The 27,064-nt window shown below is 41.5% G+C and overlaps 1 protein-coding gene across 6 annotated transcripts in view; it reads right to left on the reverse strand.

Annotated features, from left to right (window-relative positions):
* The window catches only part of FRMD4B (FERM domain containing 4B), a 323,555-nt gene that overhangs the window by 21,505 nt on the left and 274,986 nt on the right, over window positions 1–27,064 (reverse strand). For all 6 annotated transcript variants that reach the window (XM_032324873.1, XM_032324848.1, XM_032324885.1 and 3 more), the window contains 6 exons: window positions 17,752–17,835; window positions 15,985–16,050; window positions 14,441–14,498; window positions 12,958–13,044; window positions 1,765–1,841; window positions 346–484 (listed from right to left, as the gene is read on the reverse strand). In XM_032324873.1, the coding sequence (XP_032180764.1) occupies window positions 346–484; window positions 1,765–1,841; window positions 12,958–13,044; window positions 14,441–14,498; window positions 15,985–16,050; window positions 17,752–17,835 (511 nt within the window). The remainder of the gene's footprint in view (window positions 1–345; window positions 485–1,764; window positions 1,842–12,957; window positions 13,045–14,440; window positions 14,499–15,984; window positions 16,051–17,751; window positions 17,836–27,064) is intronic.

A 27,064-nucleotide genomic window follows, 5' to 3' on the forward strand; every position in this document is an offset into this window, starting at 1 on the left:
TCAGAAGAAAAAAAAAATAAGACTTAGGCTTTACATCGACAAAGTTTAAATATGCATGACTCTCTCTCATGGTATATAGTTCAGTCATTAACTTTAGAATGCCACCTGTGTCCATGTACACACGTGCTGAAAAGTTGGCACGTCTTACAACTCCTAGATGAGGCTACATACCGCCCCTGTTTTAAATGTAAGAAAAATTAAAACAGTTGGTCAGAAAGTTTAAAAAGCAAAAACTCAAAGAACAGAAACCCACGTGCTTGCATCTTTTCTGAGAAAGCTTATCTTGAAACAGAAAGCAAATGAGGGAGGGAAGTCTGTTCCTATAGAAACGCTCCAGTGACTTACTTTGCTTTGCTTCCGGTCCAAGTAAAACTGATGCTGACTAATCGCCATTACCCAGATGGACTTGATGAGGGAAGGATTTGCATACCACGTTTGCACAAAGAGGCCACTTTGCCCAAAGGTTCTTCTTGACACAGAAATCCTGAAAGATTAAGGAAAATATTCAATTCATTCACCTCTGGCCCAGCACACCACAAAATGTACCCACTGAGGAATGTGACCATGAAGTATCTTTTTAATTGTTTTCTGGCTGCCACACTCTGATGCCGACAGGAGCCAAGATTTGCTTTTCTCCTTTTAAGAAGAAACCCACTGCACCTGGATAATCTCTTTTTTGGTAAAACTGGCATGTTCAAAAATGCATGTACACATACCCCAAATGATCAGAAGTACTCAAATTAGGGGCTGTACTAAAAACTTCTACTTAAAAGTAGCATCGTTGCATTCCTTCTACTTCACACATCACAAGAGGTCAGGGATCAAGGTGATCATATATCAAAGATAACCCAACTGAGAGGGCAGTGTCAACACCTTCCTCAAGGTAAAAGAGCATTTCAGATCTAGGTAGGCTTGGGCGGGTCTGACATCATCAGAGGCTGAACAGATAATATGGTCTGCAAATATACAAGTCTGACACTGGTCCAGTGTCCTGCTTATGCACCAGATAAGAGAATGAGAGATGGTCAGAGGAGGAGAGGGTAAGAGGAGAAGGGGCGGGGGTAGGCAGATGCTGTGGGGAAAAAGGGAGAAGGGTACTAATGTTCTTTGTAGGAATTTGGCTTATCTCTTGGTTCTCTTTTTGTCACAGCTGTTTCCCCCATCCCTCTGACCTCCAAGCATCCATAAACATATCTGAAAGGCAAACACTGGAAACTGATGATGAATTCCTCTGACAAGCTCAGAGAGCCTCCAATCCTGACTTCAATCCATGGTTATAACTTGGCAACTGTTGTTTTAAAAGTGACCAGGAATACCAAATTAAAAAATGAGCATGAGCTCTGAATAGGTATTTCTCTACAGAAGGTACCCAAGTGGCCGAAGAGCACATGAAAAGACACTTAGCCATCGTTAGTCATGAGGGAAATGCAAATCCAAACCAAAATGGGCTATCACTGTATGCCACCAGGATGACTATTAAAAAACCAACAAAACACAACTACAGATAACTGTTAGAGGGGATGTAGAGAAAAGGGAACCACATACACTGTCGGTGGGAATGCAAAATGGTAGCAGTTCTGTGGAAAAACTGTAGCAGTTCCTCCAAAGGTTAAAGAGTTACCACTGACCCAGCAATTCCCCTCCCAGGTCTATCCCGGAGAAATGAAAACATGTCCGCACAAAGCCTGGCACATGAATGTTCCCAGCAGCATTGCTACGGGGATAGTCACTGGGACCACACAAAGAAAAGGCTGTCCTCCTCACCTCCGTGGATCGTGAACTTCAACGGCGAATTTCTTCTCACGGAAATATAAGTTCTCCAGCTGTTTCCATTGGAATAACTAAGAAATTGAGAACACAGAACAGACGCACCACCTTAATTAATGCTGATTTTTAAAAAAAATATTTTATTTATTTGACAGATGGAGATCACAAGTAGGCAGAGAGGCAGGCAGAGAGAGAGGGGGAAGCAGGCTCCCTGCAGAGCAGAGAGCTCGATGCGGGGCTCGATCCCAGGACCCTGGGAGCATGACCTGAGCCGAATGCAGAGGCTTTAACCCACTAAGCCACCCACCCAGGCGCCCCATTAATGCTGATTTTTACTAAATCTGGAACTCAGCTTAATCACCAAATAATCAAGAAGGTACACTAAGGCAAAGCACGAATACATGGTGCGTCTTTTACAAACCAACAACCTGAAACCATTCTATTCCTTTCTCTGACAGTAATCAGGCAAGTGTGGGGAACACGCATATTATTTTTCCTCTAACTCAATTAAATAAAAAATAGTTAGGAAATCCTCGCAGTTTCCAGTAAGCACATGCCTTCTGATCAAAGATGTTGATTTCATATTTAAATGGAAATATGGTCATCGAAGGGACGTTTCAGTAGAACCACAGGATGAAATTTCAAAAGAATGCAAAGTGAAAGTAAAACGGAACCCCAAGCAGGGGTGCTTCTCTGTGACACCAGTTTCCCACCTAAAAGAGTTCCCCTAAATGTAACAGAAACCCAGCACCAGGAACTGGAGCAGAGCTGGGATGGGGTAAATATGCGGTTGCCCTCTTGGTTTCTGCTAGAGCCTCCAATCTTTGTCAACGGACTTTTACATTCCCACCGCTGATATTCTAATGCTGCACTCGGTGTCCCTTGCCAATTGGTTGGGAGAAACAGAAGTTAGCTAGCAATGTGCATTTGAAGATCAAATAATTTGTAAAAGGCAGCCCATTCACGAGACGGAGTGCCCTGCTGTATTTTCTGGGTTTGTTCCCAACCCCCTTGTACTAGCCTGAGCCTCAGCTTTTTCTCTCAACTTGGAACTTGTCCCACTATTGATGATTAGTAGACTTTGGCCGGAGTTTGAAATTATGCTCAGAGAATCTCAGGGGAGAATGTGATTTGTATAATTGCAAAGCACAACCATGTCCCGAAGTACAGGAGCCAAGACATTTTTATGAACATGTGAACCTCACATAAAGGAACAGCATGAACTTAACGTCCGTGTGCACGCGTAACTGGGAGACAAAAGTGTTCAAAGTGGACCCTCGGGCCCCAAACACAGAGAAACCCGCCCATGCTAAGGACACAGCCCTTCGTGGTCCGAACATGCAGTCAGTGTAACCACAGCAATCACCCAGGTGGAAAGAGTTTAACTAGTGAAAGCTTAAAGCTACATACCCATTTCCTAAAATGTCTGTAGACGGGACGCTTTCATTTCTTTTCATCCAGAGATTCCAAAAATGGGGCAGAATTGTGAAGGAAAACCCCGAGGTTCGTTCTACCTCCCTCTCCCAGAGAGCAGCTCCGGTGAGCTCTGAACGGAGTTTCATAAGACACCTAGGTGTAACTCAGTTTCACAAAGAGAGCCTCCCACGGCTGACACGCTACTGACATCAGCAGCTCTAGCGAGTGACACCTCCCCAGTTCCGCTCCTTCCCCCCCCCCCCCAATCAGGGAGAAAGAGGGCAAAGTTCTCCCTGGCAGATCTTCCCAGAAGGGAGACACATTCTTTTAAAATAGGCCAGAGCGTGGATCCTGACGATAACTTCCTGGGAAATGAGTTGCTTTGAATCCAGGCACAAATTTCACTGGGGGCTGTCTCTGGGAGACATTTCTACCCCGGGGTTTACTCACTCTGGGCATGAACAGGTTCTACGGGAAGAACCACAATGCAGCTCAGCTGTGTTTTCCTTTGCGTCCATTCCCACACACATAAAAACCAGGGCTGGACTTGAAACATGATCTCTGAAAGCCACCACCTCCCCCTCTTATCACTTACAAAAGTGAAATACTAGCGCTTCTGCCTTCATTCAGCAAGTCCCTGCATCGAGAGCAAACAGACTTCCCACAAGCAAAAAAACCCTACTTAAAAGGTGAAGGGCTCTGGTTTATTTAAGGAATTTGAAATAATTCGATGGCAACTGGGTATGCAAAAGAAGTTAATGGTACGAGACTGAGTCTTCAAGTCTAAAAGGCAAAGCCGTTTCTTTACCTGAAATCTCAAGTTTATGGAAAATGTGATTTCACAGATGTGTCTGTAATAGCCCAAGGGAACTGGAATGACAATTTGTGCTAACTGTTGCCGCTAGGCTGTGGATGGTGGAGTGTACCAGGGGTTTGCATTCTGGTTCCCTCACTTGTTTTTGGGGGGGCGGTGGAAAAGAGTTGCTTAGCTTTTCTGAGTCTCAGCATTCTCATCCATAAAATGGGAGCAACACGTGCTTCAGAGGGTTATTGCGACGGGTCAGTGAGGTTATGTTTATGAAGCACTTAGCCCAGTGTCTGGTTTAGAATGAACATTCCATAAGTGATAAGGCCAGTTGTAACTGTGATGAAGGATGCTCCATCCAAGTCCCTAATGTTCCATCATGTCTTTGTGAGGATGGAGGACCGCCACTTAATAGGAGAAACAGAAGTAGAAAGAGCTGTCTGGTTCCCACCTCTGTCTTTCCACTGACACATCGGGTTTCCAATTCTGTGAGTTTCAGCCCGTGCAAGAACTGCTGTATTTCTGTTGATTTCATCGGAGGTTTCCTGATACACCCTCTGGGTAGGAAATCTGCTCACTGTTCCTTTATCACGGAGGTCAGAGAGGAGGAGGGAGGGGCGGGTCAAGGGCACGCCCACACAGAGACGCAGGGTAGCAAGCTCCCTCCTGTCTGGGGTACCCAGAAAAAGGAACGTGCCCTGGCATGTGCAACAGTGCTGAGGAGCGTGCACCTGCCACAGGCTGGGGGTGGCGGGAGGGGACTTCCCGGGGTAATAAAAGACTGAGGAAAAGCCTCGGACAGAAAGGATCAAACTGTCTTTTTGAATCTTAAATCAATATTAGGGGTCACCCAAAGGTATAACACCATGCCAGGATGGGGAAGGCATCATCATAGGCTTTTTTTTTTTTTTTTAATAGCACTTATAATACAGGTTAATCATTTAACTGCAAGTTCACCTGGAAATGACTACATTTGGGATAGTCACAGCTGTACTCTATGACTGTACCTCAAACAGTGACTCATGTCGGGTGATCCTTTGCTGTAACTGGAAGCAAAGCCAAATCACTCTATTATTGATTTATGCTTTTTTTCATTTTAAAAGAAGTTATACTTGATGAATGTACTGTTAGTACTCATGATCAAGCCAGTGGATGTATTTTGCCTTCTGGAGTCCCACAAAAACAGAATTTTGCAGGATCACAGGCTTTTAGAAAGCCAGACTGACCACTTCCATCCAGCCGTCCTTCTATCCATCAAATGCTTCTGTGCCTGAGAGTGAGTACTGGGGGTTACTACTTAGAGCCTCATTTTGTGAGACAGACCACCGAGGCTCAGAGAGGTTTACATACATTGTCCAAGATCCCGAAGCTAAATGGAAGCAGATCTGGTATTCACAACCAGCCACAACCGGGCTCCCCAAATCCCAGGGCCTAACCAAAGCACACCATCCTGCCTCACTCTTCTGGGAAGAGGACTCAATGGAGATTTGTTACTTTTTTTTTTTTTTTTGTTAAAGATTTTATTTATTTATTTGACAGAGATCACAAGTAGGCAGAGAGGCAGGCAGAGAGAGAGGGGGAAGCAGGCTCCCTGCTGAACTGAGAGCCCCATGCAGGGCTCGATCCCAGGACCCCTGAGATCATGACCCGAGCCGAAGGCAGAGGCTTAACCCACTGAGCCACCCAGGTGCCCTGAAATTTGTTACTTTTAACAAACACAGGGCATAATTCTCAAATCAACCTCACAAGGAAAACAAAACAAAACAAAACAAAACCACCACCCAGCAGTTGTAACAGCCATTTGCAGAAAAGGACTCTGGGACCCTGAAATTGTATTTGCACTAGTGATTCTCAGTCCGTGATATTTACATCACTCCCTCCTCATCCACGACCCTCGGGTCACTTGGCGGTGTCTGGAGACATTTCTGGCGGTCACACTGCAGGGATGGGTGCTCTGGGCAGCTGGTAGGCCAAATCCAGGGACGTTACTGACTATCAGGCCATGCTCGGGACAAAATTCTCTGGCCCCAAATGTCAACAGTGCAGAGACTGAGAAAGCCTGATTCAGAGAATATGTTTTGGTGATATACCTACGCTTTGGTAGGGGGAGTGTGTTGATGTAGAAGACAAAATGTTTGCTCCAAAATAATGAAAGCCGGAGTCCTACTCTTCTCAGTTAGGCAATCCCCACAGGAAATGGTTCTTCCGATTTTCTAAATGCAGATGTTACCCACCAGAGGGACTGAACACCACCCAACAGACTAGAAAGAGGCCAAGCTAACACAGTCAGGTGAACCGAACAAAAATGCTATACTCAAACGGGATGCACTTGGGTAGCGAAAATTACCACCTTTTGAGACGTGACATCATAACCTCCCATACATGAAGCATCACATCTTAAATGCAAGGAGTACAACACTCGGTGTATGATAGAAAGAGTTCAGATGAAGTTCGGGTCATCGGGAAGTGTGTAATATAAAACTCTGACCATCCAAGGGGATGGGATCTTCCCAGACTGCCACTGTGGCCAAATCTGGAACCTTCCGGGGCCAACCTAATGACTTCCTGTTAATATCTGCAGCAGAGCGCTCCCCGCCACGCATTCGGTATGACCAGGGCCGACCTGCTACTGAGGGCCACCTGCAGGGCTCATTTGGGTGTTTACAACTGGGATCCCTTCTCACAGCTTGGTGTCCAGCCCAGTTATTGAATTTTTCAGGAAAACCCCTAACTTTGAATATATTTCTGTCTTTCCAGATGGGCTGTCAGGTCCTTATGACAGGGACTTCTCTTTTCCTTAAATGGAATAAAGAATATAAAGTACTCGGCTCAGGGTCCTTGTAAATGGGCTCCATACATTTTTGTTGTTGTTGTTAAATTGTAAAACTGGGGAAAACTGTACTCTCTTGTTGGAAATTTGCTCCCTAAGGATGAATTAAAACCAAACCAATTTCAGTCCTAAATACAAAGCCAAGAAGCTTATACTGTTTATGTCCCTTCCTAGAACATTTTTCTTGACAATGCTTTATCCACTTATTGTAGATAAATGTCCAAATTGGCATTTGGACAAGTCAATCCTATTAACGTGCTCTCTTTCATTTCCTGTATGTGTCAACAATTCAGCCATTTGGTAAATGCCTACAAATACAAACTAGTAGATTAAATAAAGAAACTGAATGGTTTTGCCTGTCCAGCAGCCACTTCCTCTTCTTCACACATCATCTTCTGTTTCTACAGAGAAAACTCTCAGCCTTTAAGCTCTAGCTTTGGCAGTCTCTTCTCACTTTTATGATGTGCCTACCTCCTTCCCCTCAGCATACACTCTTTTCTGACTAGAATGTGCCAACCCATTCTTCACAGCCTGACTCCTTCTCATTCTTCAGGACCCGGCTTAAATGTCACCTTTCTCAACGGCCTTCCCTGAACCCCCTGAGTGTTCCACACCTATCCCATTATTGTCCCTGCCTTTGGTTTCCACCAGAAACTATACAAAATTTATCATCTTGTTTTATTTCTTTGCTCATTAGTTTCTCACTGACCATCCCCCTAAAAGACTTCAGAGAAAACAAACACAGTGTGATAGAAACTCCTTATCACCCACAGGATCTTTTCTCCTTCCTTCCTTTTAGTAACAAACACCCTGAGTTATGGCTTTGCCCATGGCCACCCACCTAAAGACTACCCTTCCCAGTCTTCCTTACAATTAGACTTTATGACTAATCAGGCTGCTTGCCTTGAATTCTTTCCTTCTGCTTGCTGGTTGTGAAATGGAAATGGAGACTCACCAATGGCCAACCGATTCTCTGAGAGTTCCTTGTCTTAGAAGAACTGCTTAAAATCCTGTGATGAGCTTACAGGAGGGGAAGAAAAATATCTATGGTGTTCCATAAATCAGAAGACGGTAGGAAGGAAAACAAAATCTGCTTGGGAAAAGAATTCGCCAACCCACTGGGTCCTCACAATGATCTCTGAGGTAGATAGAGTAGATAGAATTATTGGAATTCGAAAGCTGAGGAAATAAAGACCCAGCAAGGCTGAGTGACAGCTCCAGGTCAGCCAACCGGTAAGCAGGACTACAGGACTGGTTTCTTATTTCAAACCCATGTAGGATTTGAGCTCTCCTCCCACAGACTCTGCAGAAGGCTTTAACAATCAGATTGATTATTGGTGTGGCTGGAGCTTAATTAGACACTTTACAAACAGGATGGACCGGTCTCCAGTTGACATTCTCTAATTCCATTCTTTTCTTCCACACCATACTTTATTATGTACCCACAGAAAGTGTGACTGGACAGCCCGTGTGCCTCCTTCTTCTGCAGCTACGCTCATCCAGAATTTAAGCAGTGTTAGAAGCCCCATTGGGCTCCCCAGTGAGGGGGCAGCAGGTGGTGGAAAAACCAGGAGTGGTGAGCAATGTCAAGATAGCCGAGCTTATAAAAGTAAGTGCTAAGTTTCAATGAAACAAACCCTATACTTTCATGATGGACGAGGAAACAGGAAGACTCCTGTGCTTATGACTTAATTCATGTGGCTCCAGGCATTTGGGAATTCCAATAGTTTAAAAAAAAAATCAGTTAACAGAAGGCTAAGAGCATTTTCCCCACCCTAAAATGCCCCAAGGTGATGATGTACATCACATGATTTGGTTAGCAGTTATAATGCACCAAGATACTGATCTTGAAAGGCATTTTATCCCACTAAGGTTTGTCTGTGACACCTTGGCTGGCCTGTCTTTTTTATTTCTCCCAACTCAGAAAGGGTCTGGTTTTCCCAGGTCAAATAACTTGCTGGAGGGCTACAAATCAGTCACGACATGCATCAATGCTTCACTTAGCCACTGACCCTCTCTACCTCTTTGTGAAGAAATGACATTTTTCCTTGAAATACCAAACGAGCAATAAAAACCTAGTAGGAACACAAGCTTGCATTTTTTTTTTTAAATATAAAACTTCACAGTTTTTAAGTTCAAATGTCCTATGGTTTGAAATTAAGCTGTGTTCTGGTATGTTTTCACATTCCGTAAGAGTGCAATGACACATTTCATGCATAAAGGGAGAATTAAAAAGGAAAAAAAAATTGCTTGTGATCTGAATTTTTAATACTCTGAATTTCTGTGGTTTGTTACTCAGAATTTTAAATTTCTCTTAATTTGCCTCATGCCTTAGGGCACTACAGTTAATCTGTGCAGAGTGCTTAAGAGCCTCTGAAAACAGAAAATCTGAGCGGGGACTCTTAGAACACCAAGGCTTAAAGAAAAAAAGAAAAAAAAAAAAAAGAACACCAAGGCTCCGAGTCTGTAGCAATGTGGGATCCTTCTCTAACCAAGAATATTTCTCAGACCTTTTTAAATTGTCTTTCTCTACGACTACCAGTAAACAACAGCCAGCTGCGTAGAGATGACTGTGTATTGGGCACAGTGCTGAATATTATCTCATGTAATTCTTACAGACACCCTAGGCCATTGGTGGCATGACTGTGGTGCAGATGAAGAGACGGAGTTTAAAGAGAGATTAAACAACATGTCCAAGGTCACACAGCAAACGGATTCTGGAAACCAAAGAGAGGCTATGGTTGCTTCCCACATTCTTGCTCTGCACCAGTATCCTACAAAGGCTGAAAACACCTCGTCCCCATGACTGGCAAAAGGCTTAGAGCCAAAACACACGAGGAGCAATTGCTGGGTGTTCAGGCAGGTATGAGAAACATCATCCCCAGCATTCCTGGGCTACAGCTAATAGGCCTCATATGGAAAGGACAGAAAGCTTCAGCTTGTGGGTCTTGGATGAACACTTTTTTCAAAATAGCCTTTGGCTTTGATCAGTCTCTCTTCTTAATGGCAAATCTCCCCCGTTCTAGCCTGTTTTTAAGCTACATAATTATAACCCAGCAGGTGTGTATAACAAGCACGTCAGGAGGCTGAGCATCTCCAAGGCCTCCCATTTTGTTGGGAGGGTTGGCCAATCTTGACCTTCATTCCTGCTCGGCCACTGGTAACTTGCTGTGTGCCCAGGTCATGCAAACAGCTGAAGCAGGATCCTCCTTTTTACAAGTCAGTGCCCACAGCCCTTTCAATGACGGCTTCTTTCATTTGGATCAAGTGGGCCAGGGCAGTGACCTGTAGAACATCCTCCCTCCAATTAAACCCATAGGCTGTTTGGCCATGGAAAAATAAACAGATGGAGGCAAAATCCACTGTCAGATTTTAACAGAAGGAGGAGGAGGACAGAAGCGGTGGTACAGCATGGACAGTTGCAAAGATCACCAAGAAAGAGAAGACAAGGCAGTAGTAATACAAGATGGCCCGGTTGGGTCCTTTTTGAGTTGAATGGCACGTCTTGAAAAGGAAAGCGAAAACTCTGCCAATAAAAAAAAAAGAAAAAAGAAAAAAAGACTGTGTCTTTTGACCTTGTCTAAACTCTGGGATGAACAACCAAGCCTGACCGTGATCAGTGTCAAACAATACTGACCAATTCCTAGGAAACTGTGAATGTAAAAAAAGACCGTGAGTCATAAACAACTGAGAGGAAATTTGCTGCAGGAGATACTGCGTAGACTCCAATCTACCATTATTTTGGGAGAAAGCCTGGTTGTCTTTAGTGGATGCATTTATATTCTGTGGGATTCTCAACTTTAGGAAGCCACATTCGCTAAGAGATGACTTGTGCATCGATTTAAGTTATATATGACACGCAAAACTCAGCAAAACCAGTGAGACTCCTGAACTCTATTTCTTAAAGTAAAATTCAGGGGAGAAATAAATTACTGAAAAATGTTAATATAGGTTGAGGTCTACCTCCAGAAAACACAGTAAGTAATAATTCGGTTTTATAAAATAGATAAACTAGGGATTAGTTATATGCATTGACTGGGATTCATTATGCTCCTTCTCCCCGCCACAGACCCCCACTTAACAACCATAACGTCCATCAAAAGCGGATCAGTTAAATGAGTTCTGTATTTCTGCATAATGGATACTGGGCAGCTTTCGAACAAGTGAGGAGAGATGTGTTTATAAAGTAACCTGGAGAAATGGGACACGGGATGAAATAGTATGTCTAGAATGATTTCCCTCTCTGGAAAGCTTAGGATAAATACTGACAAAGTCTCAATGAACCACTGTCATTCTTTCGACCGTGGTTACCGTAGGAAGAGATGGGCATTGCAGAAGGACTTCCTCCCTTAACTGACATGTTTCTGTAGTTTGTCATTTGTTTTGTTTTTACAAAGGCTTTGTGTAACTTTTGGTTTAAAAAAAAAAAAACTATAAATAAAAATGATTTTGAAAATTGTTTTGAAAAAATCGCAGGCCTGTCATTTCTAACATTATTTCTTTGAAATTTGCTCTTAGAGGCAAATTTTCAAGTAGAGACAGCATTACTGATATTCCTCCTGGAAATCAAATAAGTATACCTTACTTTGACTGATCTTGGTCATAGGGCTTATAGAGACATCATTTTATTACACGATTACATGCATGTAGTCTTCCCATCCCCACATAGATGGTATCAGTCACAAAATGATACTTTATTATTTTTATCAAGAATTTCCAGTAAGAAGCCTCAATGCCCAGCTGGTCTGCTCTGGGAGGGCAGGACTGGCATTAGAAGGGGGTGAGCCCTGGGCCACCTCTCTGTGTGGTCTGCATCAGCTTCCCAACCATAAAATGGGGAGAAAAGAGAAATTTAATTATTTTTCACTCAGTGGAAGGTTGAGAGCATTGATAAAAGCTGAAAAGCCACAGAGAAGATGAAGAACACGGTGGTATGATGACGAAGGCTGCTTCATGACAAATATGGCTGTTTTTCTAATAGACATTAAAGCACGAGACAGATGGAAATGATAGCAGTTATTCAAGGCTGCGATGTCGGGGTGTGATAACACATGGTCTGCTATTACAGGTCACTGTTTCACTGCTGTGACTGACGCCCAGCGATGCCAGCAGAGCACAGGGAGGGCAGCAAAACCAACCAGGGCAGTGTGAGTAAGCCTTCATGTCATTATACTACACAGCAGGCTGGAGCAGGCGGGGGGGCTGTCTAGGTGGACTCATCCATTCTCATACAGGCCGAAATGGATTGTATGCCTGTGCTTGGATCAAGAGAAAGAGCATCAGGGCCACAGTTCACATTGAAAATAACGTAATTTATTAGGTCTGGAACACCCAAACCTGAGAGAGAATGTGACCTTTAATAAACAGCACATAACTTATTTTTTTTTCCACATAACTTACTTTTCTTTAAAAAAAAAAAAAAAAAAAGCAGATGTGTTTAGTGTGGAAAATTGTGAACCAGAGATAAGTGAAAATAGCAGCAGTACTACAAAGATCAATCAGAACTGGATTACTGAGAGGGAGCCAGCACCAAAGACTCTGGCTTATGTCTTCACGACTCATCCACCTGTTTATCCATCCAATGTCAGTAAGTGTATGTATGTATATGTATTTACATTATATGTATATTATATGTACATAATTTATATAATAACTTTAATATTTTATATATAATTATATATAAAATTTATATAGAACTTTAATAGTATATATATTATATATACTTTATATAAAATATATTAAAATTATATATAATTATGTATATGTAAATATTTAATGCTTACATAACAGATAAATATATAAAATTTGGAAAACACATATCATCCTCCTCTTCATATGACCTTAAAATAGAAATCTAATTGGATGCATTTATAAATGAAGTTGGGGTCAACATCCTTAGAGTTAAGTCTTTGTGCATAACTTGATTCCCTTAGGATAAATGATCAAGTGTGGAATTGCTGGGTGAAGGGTACATAAATTAGTTATAAAAAGTATCTTTCACTTAACCTGAGCCTTCTCTGAATCCATGGCTTCACTAACCAAAGTTATTTGTCTGAGACTGTTTGGTGCCCATTAAAGCAATATTCCAAATCCAGAATAGCTCAAGCTCTCCTATGTGTCTATAATGATTCACACTTACTTTCCGAGGTTTCACTTTATCTTGCAGATCATACTGGCCAATTCCTTTATAGCTGATTCCAAGCCACCAAGGAAGTCCTTGTTTATCCTGGAAGACGGAAAAGCATGAGAACCAAGCCCGAATTGTTCAGTCTTCTAGAGGTGAAGATTCACCAATGTCATCCTTTAACAAATATAAGCAAGTAAAAATAAAGCTGTCTTGGCAAACAAAACATTACTTAAAAACCTAACTTGCTATTAAAATGCCTTCAAAAAAGATCTGTAAGTTAAAACAGATCAATACTATTAATGCCATCAAAAAGAATGAACCATTACTCCCTTGATTAAACAGCTGGAGGAAAGAAAGAAAATTATTCCTGAGTGTAAAACTAGTTATCCATTAAAAAAAGAAAAGAAAAGAAACTAAAAAGAAGAAGAAAAAAAGTCTCTGTTCTCTTGATTAGTAACCAGCTATAATGGTCAGAGAAGTTTCCAAAGAATTAGAAAGATGAGAAAGGGGGCTCCAAACCTGATGTTTTATAATCCCCACTTAACAATGAACCTGGGAATACTGAAAAGCTCTTTTGGAGAACTGTATGATTCAATCACAGGATGTTTGAATCATCACTTTGAGGTACATATGGGAAGGAGAGGAATTTTTTTTTCACAAATTTATCTTTTAGGTCCTGCCAAAGTGAAGGATGTATTGACACCGGGAAAGAAAAATGTAGGCGTAACCATATACCACATGCAAACAAATTAAGAATCAGGAGAAACCCAAGTTGAATTGCTACATATTTTTAGTACAAGGTATCCTCATTATGCAAGTACTTACTATTTAACCCCCCCCATTTTGAATTGCAAATACTGTTGTAACTTGAAAAGTCACTCAAGATTGATCTATGATAAAACTCCTTTCAAACAAGAGCCCCTTCTTAATGGTGCTTTATCCCTAACCTCTCAAAATATTTCTGAATGCACCTCTCCCTGCTTGAAAGCACCTAAAAATACTACACAAATATGAAATCTACCAATTGAAAACTGGTATTGCAAATCCTGCAAAAATTTGAGAATTTTATGAATCTGTTGAAATGACAGTGGCAAGTTTATGATTCTCCTATAAAGGCTCAATCAAGTGAGTATCTGGTAACATTAGACAGTGAACAACCGGGGAAGAGAAACAGTAGCAAAAATAGGTAAAAGGAATAGATGCACTAAACGAGGATAATTTGAGTATGCTAGGATTCACAGAGGTTTTGGGAGAACATCTGAATGTAGCAAGTATTTTACAAAAATAACAAGCTTTATAATTTGCTACAAATGATAAGGTATAATCAAGCTTTTATTTTTTTAAGAAAATAAATTATATTTTAAATGTTGAAATTTATAGAGATAATTTGCATGCATATGCACGTTAATTTATGTAATTTTAGAAGTTGATGCTATTCATTAACTGACAAACTAACATGGGCAGTAGGAAAGCTTTGTTACGTGAAAGTATTTACCTTTACTGCATAATAATGGACTCCATAAGTGGGTAGAGCTTCTACTATTTTCATATACCTATGAAAAATGAATATATATTATAATCTCTTAATAAATTAGAGGACCATTTTGGGAAAAGTGATGTACAGAAATATGATACGTGGGGTGCCTGGGTGGCTCTGCCAGTCAGATTTTGGCTCAGGTCATGCTCTCAGGATCCTGAGATCCAGCCTACACAGGGCTCTGAGCTCATCAGGGAGTCTGCTTAAGTTTCTCTCTCCCTCCCCCTGCTCGCACACTCTCTCTCAAATAAATAAATCTTAAAAAAAAAAAGAAAAGAAAAGAAACACGATTTCTACCTACTTTCCTCATTACAACCATGGCTAATGCCTCTGACTGCAGTAGAAACAGAATAAGCCACTCTAGGGAGTTATATATCCTACCTTACCCAAATGTTAGGCAGTTGCTAACAAAACTTCAATTTCCAAAAGCTATAAGAGATGTTATTTTCTGCATATTAAAATTTCTACGGCTTAGAAACATACTGGACTGCATGTATCCTAAACCCAACTTGGAAGTATTTTTTTTTTAAGATTTTATTTATTTATTTGACAGAGAGAGAGATCCCAAGGAGGCAGAGAGGCAGGCGGGGGGGGGGGGGGGGGGGAGCAGGCTCCCTGCTGAGCAGAGAGCCAGATACAGGGCTCGATCCCAGGACCCTGAGATCACGACCTGAGCCAAAGGCAGAGGTTTAACCCACTGAGCCACCCAGGTGTCCCAGTTCTTATAATTTTAAAACTTTAATGTAGCTTCTGAACTACTGTTAATAAATGGATGGTGGGGGTGCCTGGATGGCTCAGTTGGTTAAGTCTCCGACTCTTGGTTTGGGTTCAGTTCATAATCTCCGAGTCCTGAAACTGAGCCCAGGATCAGGGCTCCCTGCTGATTTTAATAAATCTTTTTTTTTTTTTTTTAAATAAATGGATAGCAACTCTGTAAGTCTAAAATGCAGAAATATATCACTATGGTCTGCTCTTGTTAACATGCAGACATAGATTATCCAACACCAACACTGTATGCTCCACCCAAAGTAGAGTCACAAACCAGGCAACCAAGTACGGCCTCCAGATGGGTTTTGTTTGGGTTACATTGTAATAAAATTTTCTTAAAATTACTTGGCAATGTTTAAAACTGGATTTTAAAAATCAGAATTTCCACCTTTTCTTAGAAACTATCAGCTCTGATAGCTTTAGGCCTGCTGAGACTGAATAACTTTGCCTCTACTCAGAGCAACAGCTCTCTAGTTTACCGCAGTCTCCACCATTCCCTATTTTCCCTACACCTGGCCCGCACTTCTCAGTTTTGCCACCTGCCTGACTCTGGAAAATACCTGAATTGATGACAGCAACAGCAGAATGACTCAAGGCATTTTTATAATTCATAATAAGGCTTTTCTAACCAGATGGGGATGATATACACACAAACCACACAACAAATCATTTCAGATGACTTCTTTAAACAGAACGCATTAAAATTCTAAGCAAAAGAAAAGACAGATACTTACTGGACCACAGCTTGACCCCGAGTCAGACCTTTGATTTTCAAATAATGCTCAATTACCCTGTCCTCACTGTAAAACAAGGAATGGAAAAATATGGCAATGTATGATTATATGAGGTACAGACTCAATTTTAAGATTCTCAGGTGGTTTGTTGAGAAACTAGAGAGAAAAAAGACCTTTACCAACTTGTTTGGGATCTAGAAACTGGCTGACTTTAGTTTCTGTAGGACACTCATTCCTGAACCTCAGACATTTAGCTACCTCATCAAGACTTTATATTTTGTATGATATATAAATATATCAATACTTTTTAAAAACTTGATTTATTAGAAAAGGAAAGAGAATATCAATTTATCAAATGAAACACTTATTTTTGCCATAATTGAATGAGATAAAAATACAAAATAATGTTATTAATGCTAATTAGTGAGCCTCTCCAGGAAAATTAAAAGGCTTAAAAAAAGCGATCAGCAAATGTTAGATATTAAAGGCATTTCCTTAAAATTAGCCACAAAGATTCAGAAAAGATTAAAACTGTTCTGAGTCTTGTGTGCATCCCCAAATACTATCCTGTCACTCGCTACTTGGGAAACACTGCTTTTAGAGAAAACGTTTCATTACTGTCCCAGGATAACACTTGTTGACTAGAGGGGCACCTGGCTGGCTCAGTGGGTAGAACATGTGACTCTTGATCTTGGGGTTGTGAGTTTGAACCGCATACTGGGGTCAGAGACTTAGTAAAAAACCCAAAAACTTAAAAAAAAAAAAAAACTTGACTAGAAAGGTGAGAATTATGTTGAAGTGTGTCACCTTTGATATCACTCAGCTACTGTACCCTACTTACAAAGAGATACCTGTCGTATCTCAAGTATAACCTAGAAGGGTAAATGTTTTTATCTCTACACAACCAGTAATTAGCAGTAAATGGTCTCCCCCCCCCCAACAAAACTATCACTTAACAATAATATGTTTGGAAGGTTCCAGACTCAGGAAGCAACACGATCTCAGGACTCACTTTTGCTCTTTCTGTGGGACCTGCATTTCATCTCTCCTATTAAAGTTATTCACGTTATGTATTTATTTTGTAATCAGTTTTTCAGTGGAAAGGAAAACTATCTTCAGGATTCCGAACCATAAATCTAGGAAACTATATTTAAAGGGGATGTAACTAATTCAAAGTTGTGGGGGAGGGGGCGGGGAGTACTTTTCAAGGAAAAACACCGTATGGAAAATAGATACCATGGATTCTTTAAAATAGAAATAGAACTACTTAAAATATACAACAATTTTTGGCCACAGAAGAAACCTCTGATCAGTTAGGTAGTTTCTAGCCATTAAGAAAACCTCTATCCATGGAAATCTGTATTTTATAACATGTATATTGCACTCTGCTAGATTAAGGCCACATTACACAGTGACATGTTCACTTAAAAGCCCTCTCTACAAAAATAATTAATTAAAGAAAAAAGAGTAACTGCTTAAAAAAAAAAAAAGGCCCCCTTTTTTTTACAGACCTTCGACACAAGTTGAGTAAGAAGGCACGAAGCCATACTTCACAAACGACCACAATCTTGGTACGATGATCGCCAGAGTAAGCTTTGACAAGACCCTTTCAGGGAAAGGATCAAGGTCTACTTATAGCGGCTCAGATGCACGTGATGGGCTATGGGATACTTTTTTCACCTATGTTTCTTTTAATTTCTTGAAAAGCACGCTTTTCTCAATGGAGGCTTTGATAGCAGGGTCACCTGTTGTCCTGCTTTGGCTTACCAGTAAGCAAGGGATGGGTGCTCCTGAAGAGTTTTGGTGGGAAAGGCTGGTAGGGTCTTTAAATCTTTCCTGGCATTTTCATCACTGAAAAGGAGAGGAATACAGTAATGTCAGTCACCGTTACCTAAAATAGCATCCAACCTAGCCACCAGAGGAAATCTGATAAATAACTACAGGATACTGGGTTGTAGCAAAATACCATCACTACACACATAAGGCTAAGGATTCAATTAGAGAGAGCTGCCAACTGAACCCCCACCCCAAGCCATTTGATATTTTGAAGTTTTTAAAAAGACAAAAAAAAATTAAAATTACAGTATTCAGGTGTCATAATCCTATTTTCCTTACTCTCCTGATAAACTTGCAGCCATTTTCATTGTATATTTCTTATGAGTATCTGTTCCATTACATAATTATTATTATGGTGGATACTCCATTTTCACACAGCAGTCTTCAAATTTCTTCACATACTTTTTCTGTGTTCCTATAGCACCCTCATAATGACCTTTAGTGGACACATAATGTTGTTGGAATGTTGGTTATCATAAAACCACTCGGGTAGAATCACCAATTTTTTATAATAGCTATGAATTCAATAAAAAAGTTTATATTGGGACACCTGGGTGGCTCAGTTGGTTAAGTGTCTACCTTTGGCTCAGGTCATGATCCCAGGATCACCTGCTAGTTACAAATGAAAACACTGAACCAATCAGTTTCAAGAGCCATCATTCATGCAATTTTCACATTAGATTCCCTGGGGTTTGCCCCAGTGATTCACACTCAAAGAAATGAACCCCCTCACCCAGAGGACCAAACCCAAGCATGGTGAATCTCTTCCCAAAGTAGTCATTCAACACTCACAGATCAATTCTTACAGATTAATCTGGGGAACGAGGCATAACCTGCAGACAGGTTTTATTTGACCCTCACTGTACTGTGCTATATTAGAAATTGCTCACTCCTGTCACCAGAACAGGCTTGATATAAGTGGTTCTCTTTCACTGTCTAATTTTGTCTTTTGGCTTTACCATCCCATTTTCTGACCGTGCTACAGGGCAGTCAAGTTAACCCACCAAGCAAACTGTACATACACTTACTGTCTTCCAGTAAGAACCAAGAGTTGAGTGTCACCTGGTTTGGAGAAACTATGATTTGCACTTGTCAACTTTACATTTCAAAAGGAAGGTTGCGGCCCTTCCTGAAGGTTAAAGAGCCTGCTTTACAAATTGCTACAGGAAATAAAAAGTCACTTGGCTCCTATTCTTACGTAAGAATAAATCTCTCTTCATTTGAAATCTAAGTAGCATGGTTTAACCACATTGACAATCTTGGAAAACAGGTTTGGGCTTCCTGAAAACCAAAATATACCACAATCCAATTTATTCATATTAAAGGTCATCTGTCAACTCTCAGTAATGATATTTATTTTTCTTAATAATTTCTTTTATGCTCTGTCCTTCAAATCCCATTTCCTTTTTCAGAGAAGTTGGCTTGGGAGGTTTTTTTGGTGAAGGGAAAATACATGTATACATTCTAAATGATAGGCTAAGGACAACACTTTTTGCTATTCACCGTCACCACCAATGACATATGTATTATTATCTTCTGGGTCTATGTGAACTATATGCCATGTTCCAAGGACTCAGCCTAGCACTCAGTTACCTCTTTGGGTTATTGTTAGCTTTGTGGCAATCAAGACCTCACTAAAGCAGAAGCTGCTATTTACTATAACTTCATTTATTCTTTTAGCAAGTATGTATCAAGTACATACTGTACATGGTATGCGGAAGCAAAAGAGAAAGGAGAGGAGACAGAAGTAAGGGAGAGATTTTATCCATCATTCTATTCAATGAGCTTATTGAGAGTAAATGGGATGACTGACATTGAGGCCCTTTAAGAAGGCTTCAGTTCTTGTGTCCTCAAAGCACCAGCATCTCACAACACTGAGATTTCTCTAGAATTTAAGCTTTTAGTATATGCTTGGTATTTAAGCTTTTAGTATATGCTTGGTAAACACCAGCAACTTACATGTTAGTGCCTAACTAAAGAAACAGCTATGCGTTTCAACAGAAGAAAACTACTCCCCGGTCTGGATTTATTGAAAGATAAACTCTGCTCTGTGACATGTCATCTTTTCAAGGAATTTCTCTTCTTTTCTTTTTAAGATTTATTAATTTGTTTTAGAGGAGTCGGGGCAGAGACAGAGGGAGAGAGAATCTCAAGAAGATTTCCTGCTGAGCGCTGAGTCTGACACGGGGCCAGATCCCAGGACCCTGAGATCATGATCTGAGCTGAGATCAAGAGTCAACCACACACCCACTGAGCCACGCAGACACCCTTCAAGGAACTGTCACAAGTAATTTTAACTATACAGTAGTCCCCCCTTATCCACAGGAGATACACTCCCAGACTTCCAGTGGATGTCTGAAACCAAAGATAGTATCAAACCCTATATAGATTGTCTTTTCTCCTATATATATATACACCCATGATGAAGTTTAATTTGTAAATTAGGCATAGTAAGAGATTAAAAACAATAATAATAAAATAGGGGCACCTAGGTGGCTCAGTGGGTTAAGCCTCTGCCTTTGGCTCGGGTTATGATCTCAGGGTCCTGGGACAGAGCCCTGTATAGGGCTCTCTGCTCAGCGGGGAGCCTGCTTCCTGCCCCCTCTTCTGCCTGCCTCTCTGCCTACTTGTGATCTCTCTGTCAAATAAATGAATAAAAACTTAAAAAAATAGAATAGACAAACAATGTACTGTAATAAAACTTAAATGAACATTGTTCTTTCTCTAAAAATACCTTACTGTCCTATATTCACCATTCTTCATCTGATGATGTGAGATGAGGAGATGCAGTGAGGGGAACGACCGAGGCACTGAGACCTAGCGTCAGGCTACTATGGACCTTCTGACGATTTGTCCGGAGGAGGATCATCTCTCCCGGACCACGGGTAACTGAAACCGTGGAAAGCGAACCCACAGGTGTGCAGGGGACTACAGTTAGAACCATCCCAGTTATAAGATGTGGTTATAAGATGTGGTAAGATTCTCTTCATCTGGATGTGGGGGTTGATTAAACCAGTATAGCACCAAAGATCAATCATGGGCCAGTATCTTAAATAACGATGAGTATTCACTTAGGAAGACTTTTCCAGGGAACCGATCAATTGCCGGGAAGCAACTACAATGTGCATCAGTAGGGATACAGCTTAGGGATTGTTTTAAGCAGAGTTTACACTACTTTAAAAGGGGTATACCTGAACAGGTAGAGCTCAAGGGATTTGGGGGCAGTTCACCTATTCTGAATAATACTGTAATGACATAACATGATATTACGCATCCGTCCAAATTTATAAACTCGTACAACACAGACTGAATCCTAACTTAACTAGGGACTTTAGTTAATAATTATGTAATAATATTGATTCAATTGTAACAAATGTACCCCACTAGTGCAAGATGTTAATAGTAGGGTAAAATGTTGGGGGTGGGACATGAAGGAAAAGAGGGTAGATGGGAACTCCGTACTTTCCACTCAAATTTTCTGGAAACCTAAAGCTGCTCTAAAAGAATAAGGTATATTAATTCAGAAAAGAAAGAAAGAAATACACTTTAGTGGCTTTTAACCTGTGTAGCTTTGCTCCTCAGGGGGCACTTGGCAATGTCTTATGACTTTTTTTTTTTTAAGATTTCATGTATTTATTTATCTGAGAGAGAAAGAGATAGCGAGAGAGATCGTGAGCAGGGGAAGGAATGGAGGGAGAGGGAGCAGCAGACCCCATGCTGAGCAAGGAGCGTGATGTGGGACTCGATCCCAGGACCTTGGGATCATGACTTGAGCTGAAGGCAGACGCTCAACTGACTGAGCCACCCAGGTACTCCATTAAGACTTTTTCTTTTTTTTAAAGATTCAACTTTTTAAGTAATCTCTACAGTTAGTGTGGGGCTCTAACTTACGACCCTGAGATCAAGAGTTGCATGCTCTACTGATTGAGCCAGGTGGGCTTAGACATTTTCACAGTCACATTAAGACATTTTTCATAGTCACAGCTGAAAGGAGGCATTACTGGCATCTGCTGAGCAGAGGCCAGGATAGCTGTTCTGTTTCCTATAATACAAAGAATAGAGCCCCAACAACAAAGAATTATCCTGTCCAAAATGTTACCAATGTTGAGTTTGACAGAGAGAGAAAGAGAGATCACAACTAGGCAGAGAGGTAGGCAGAGAGAGAGAGAGGAGGAAGCAGACTCCCCCGCCCCGAGCAGAGAGCCCAACTCGGGACTTGATCCCAGGACCTTGAGACCATGACCTGAGCTGAAAGCAGAGGCTCAACCCACTGAGCCACCCAGGCATCCCGCAATGTTGAGTTTGAAAAACCCGACTTGAATTATTATAAAGTTTTTTCTAATCAAACCCTAAAACTTCTAATTGTATCTTTTAGACCTAACGAAATTCTCATGTCACTCTTAGACTATAGATATCCCAATACAAATACCCCTTAGGTACAAATGCCTATCAAAAGCCAAGCGAGAGAGGCATTAGGCATTCGACTATGTAAGCTAGCTAGCTAAAAACAGGCAAGTCAGGGGGCGCCTGGGTGGCTCAGTCATAAAGCATCTGCCTTTGGCTCAGGTCATGATCCCACGGTCCTGGGAATGAGCCCCCTGCTCAACAGGAAGCCTGATTCTCCCTCTCCCACTCCCTCTGCTTGTGTCTCGCTGTGTCTCTCTCTGTCAAATAAATAAAATCTCAAAACAAAAACAAAAACAAAAATAGGCAAGTCAGAGTCAGTATTAGAAACAAGAACACCAAGCACCCGGGTGGCTCGGTGGGTTAAGCATTTGCCTTCAGCTTGGGTCATGATCTCATGGTCCTGAGACAGAGTCCCATGTCAGGCTCCCCACTCAGTGGGGAGTCTGCTTCTCCCTCTCTCTACCACCACCCCTCCTTAGGAGTGTACTCTCTCTCACTCTCAAGTGAGTAAGTAAAATCTTAAAAAAAAAAAAAAAAAAAAGAAAGAAAAGAAAAGAAAAAGAAACAGAAACAAACACAGTTAAGAATGGTGGGGACTATGAAGAAAAGAAAACGTTGCCCATTTGCAGTATTACTCAGGATATAGACTGGACTTGACCATATGTGACAGAGATCAACATTTTGATTGGTGAAATATCCAGAGCCCCAAACTCTTCTCTTGTTGCTATCCTTCACCTGGTCCAAGATAGCCCATCACTGTGTCTCCATGTTGACATTTCAGCCATTAGGTCAGGAAACAACAAAGAGGGAGGACAAACCCATTATTTAGGGGCAGAATATGAAATCTGCTCACTTTCCCTAAGTCGATGGGCCAGAACAATCATAGAGCTATGCTTAATGCAAAGGACACTGCAATATAGAGTCTTTATTTGGGACAGCCACATGCCCAGCTGCAAACTCTAATGATATGGAAGAGAGAGAGATTGGATACGGGGGAAAACATAATCTGACTCCAATGCGGATAGGGAACCACCACTTAGATCCAAGTAATTTCTGCCATGTGGGAATGTAGAACCACTACTGCCTAATAATTACATTTCCCCTCAACAATTAAGGCAAAAATCTCAAGTTTTATTTAAGATATCTAATTTTAAAATACTGTCTCCACTGAGAAGCAAACAAACAAACAAAAAAATCCAAAAAACAAAAATAAAAACTAAAACACTGTGCAGGCTATATATAAAACATACCGTGGGCCATCACTATCACTCTGCAATTTGTGACATAAGCTATTAGTATAGAATGGACAGGGAGATGACTTCTCAGCTCCTCAGTTTGGTTTCCAGTTTTAAAAAATTTATTAACAGTGCAAATTGTCAGTAGTGCAAAAACAAAAGAGTTATATAAGTGATTTTGACAAAGTGGAATCTGGACCACATTCCAAATGATTATGTTCTCAGGAAAGGACAAAGCCTTATTTTTTTTTTTTTTTTGTATTGGAAAATGTTCCTACCGTACCTCCACATTCAGTCATCTGTGCTTGTGCAGAAACATGCTTTCCCTGTGAATATATATAACATCACTTTTCTGTAAGAACCCATTTAACAGCCCATTTCTAACAAGCCACCACATATACTGAAATAATGGAGCCGCGGACAGTAGCTATCAACATTAAGAAAGAGTCCCAGAAGGACTCAAAGATGGCTGAGACAGGCAGCCTAACAGAAAAATAAACAGTGCACAGAAGTAGAAATCCTATGACCAATAGACAGAATCAAGTGTTCAGTTTCGTAAGCACTCAGGGAAACGCAAATTAAGCCCTCGATGAATCACTACTACATACAAGACCGCCAAACTTCAAACTCTGATAATACCTAGTCTACATGAAGGTGTAGGGCAGTAGAAACTTCCACCCGTTGCTAGTGGGAATGTTAATCAGCACGATCATTTTGGAAATTTGCATATCCGACACACAGAGATTCCTTTCTTAGTTATATCCCCAGAAACCTAGGCAAAAGAATAAACTTTATAGCAGCACTGTTCACAAAAAGACAAATAAGGTTGGGAGGGGGAGAGCTTAATGGCTGATGGTATTAAGGAGGGCAGTTGTTATGATGAGCATGGGTGTTGTACATAAGTGATGAATCACTAAATTCTCCTAAAACCAGTATTATACTATATGTTAACCACTAGAATTTAAATAAAAGCATGAAACAACCAACCAAAACCCAAGAAAACCAATAAGGAAACACCTCAAATATCTCAATAGGAATGGTAGAATTGTAGTGTATTCAAGCAAAGGAATACCATATAGCAAAGAAAATACACCACAACTTCACTAGTGATTAAGTTCGCAAACAGTAAGCAAAGAAGCAAGACCCCAAATAATACACACTTCACAATCCCATGCTCTAAAATAAGCAAATGGGGCTCCTGGGTGGCTCAGTCCATTTAGTGGCAGCCTTTGGCTGGGATCATGATCTTGAAGTCCTGGGACTGAGTCCCATGTCAAAGGAGCCTCATGGGACATGAGCTCCATGCTTAGACTACCCCCAGCTCGTGCTCTCTCTCAAATAAACAAATAAAATATTAAAAAAAGAAAATAAAATGAGCAAAATGAAACTAGAGATTCATATTCAGGTGATAAAAGTAGAAAGCAAAAGAAGAAAATATGTACAACAGAGTCAGAGTACTTCTGGGGAAAGAGGATATTACTGAAGGGGGGAGGGGCACGGTACACAACGGGGGTGGGGGTGGGGTGGGGTCCTGGCAACATTCCTCCTTGGGTGTGGTTATGTAGCTGTGCACGCTCTGATTTGTTCTTTAAACCAAACATACATGTTTTATGCACTCTTCTGCGTGATATAACCCACACCAGAAACTGCATCCAATGCGGTTAGCGCAGCCCATTCACTGCCCTTTGGAGGGGGAGAGAGAGCTGCGGCGCTTCCTAAGGCAAGAGGTGGTACTGACGAATCAAAAAGTCAACCTATCAGGGTGTTAGAAACACTGGCGCGTTATTCTAAGGTTAATCCCGATCATTTCCAGAGTTTGGGACCAAGAGGGATTTCATGTCTGAGCGGACTGGCAGCAGCTGAGTGCTGACTGGTTCGCCCTCCAAAGAACCCAACCCCGGGGAATGTGCGGGGGAGTGGGAGGCCAGGCGGGTTGACTGAGCTTCTGCGGAGACGGGCCCCTCCCCGGACAGCGCAGGGCAGGAGGCTTGGTTTGTATGAATCAGGATCAACCTCAGAATCCAGAGGGAGGGCCCCAAAAGCAGCGGGGAAGGTGAGCAGCCCCGGCTGGAGATGTCTCTGCCTTTCCCCAGCACTAAATGCACCGACCCTGACTGGGCGTTCTTGACCTTAATGGTAATGGAAGTGTTATTTGAAAGATGCACTTGACCAGAATTGCCAGGATGGATTGATTTCCCCAGGTCCTGGCTAGAGAGAAAACCCATAAATCTCCAAGACTGGTTACTTCTCAGTAACTAAACCGGGAATTCCTTGTCTTCATCGTCTCAGCAGGAATTCGTTGTCACACTGAAGAACGTGCTCAAGCAGCATCTGATCTAGGCAGAACGCCTCCATTAGGTATTCCAGAGTCCTACACTGACGGCCTTCTAGAAGGAGGCAGCCCATGACCTATCATTTCGCTGCTGCAACTATGCTTCAGGGGATGATTCCCTTTGGCATTCTCAAGCCCCCTTTCTTGGGCTGTTGTGTTTCTTTGCTGACCTCAAAAGCCCTGGAGGAATGTGCCAGCCTCACCCCTTTTTGAGAAAGCCACATGGTTGGCAAAAACGAGGCTACCCTTTGTGTGTGCAGGAGCACTTGTGTGGAAACAGCCACCCCCGGCAAACGTGTGCACCTGTTTGCGGCTAACTAGGAACATGCTCACAGGGACGACCAGCCACCTGCCATTCTGACGCTGGAGCGCAGGCAATTAGCAAACGGTGGCTACCAGTGCTTCCCAGAGCAGACTGGTCGCTGAGCTCCCTTGAAGACGGAAGCTGCATCTGCCTGGTGTGGGGGCATTCCTAGGTTTCTAGGCCACTTTGAAAAAAAGGAAAAAAAAAAAAAGCCAAACCCCCCAAACTTCCCTTTTCCTTTTGAGGCTACAGTTTTTCTTACCTGAACCCAAAGCAAAGGTGCCTAAAAAGCGCATGTTGAATATAATGACCCAGTGGAAATGTCTGTAGCAACTTTACTACACAAAGAAATAAACTAAGCTATTTAAAAAGTAACTTAAGACGGGAGTCTTTTTACCCATATAAAACTCAAAACCCAAGGGCACCTGCGTGACTAAGTGGGTTAAGCCTCTGCCTTGGGCTCAGCTCGTGATCTCAGGGTCCTGGGATCTTGCCCCACATCGGGTGCTCCACTCAGTGGGGAGCCTGCTCCCCCCCACCCTGCCTGCCTCTTTGCTTACTTGTGATCTCTCTGTCAAATAAATAAATAAAATCTTTAATAAAAAAACCCTCAAAATTCATTTCATAAAAATGTATATGCAGGGGCATCTGGCTGGTTTAGTTGGCAGAGCACGTGACTCTTGATCTTGCGGCCATGAGTTCGAGCCCTATACCAGGCATAGAAATTATTTTAACAATGAATTAAACAAACAACAAATAAATAAATAAATACTTAAGGGTACATACAATATATTGCTCAAAAATGTATACGCAAATGTAAAAATGCTAGCATTAATGCCTGTTTGAACACTCAAGATAAAGTCTACCATAGCCTCAGTATCATCAGAAATTAAGTAAAGGGGAGAGAAAAGAAATGAAGTAAGAGGGTATGAAAAGGGACATCTGGGGACTTGGGAAAGTTGTCAC

This window comes from Mustela erminea, chromosome 1, assembly GCF_009829155.1.
Source record: "Mustela erminea isolate mMusErm1 chromosome 1, mMusErm1.Pri, whole genome shotgun sequence".
Lineage (NCBI taxonomy): Eukaryota > Metazoa > Chordata > Mammalia > Carnivora > Mustelidae > Mustela > Mustela erminea.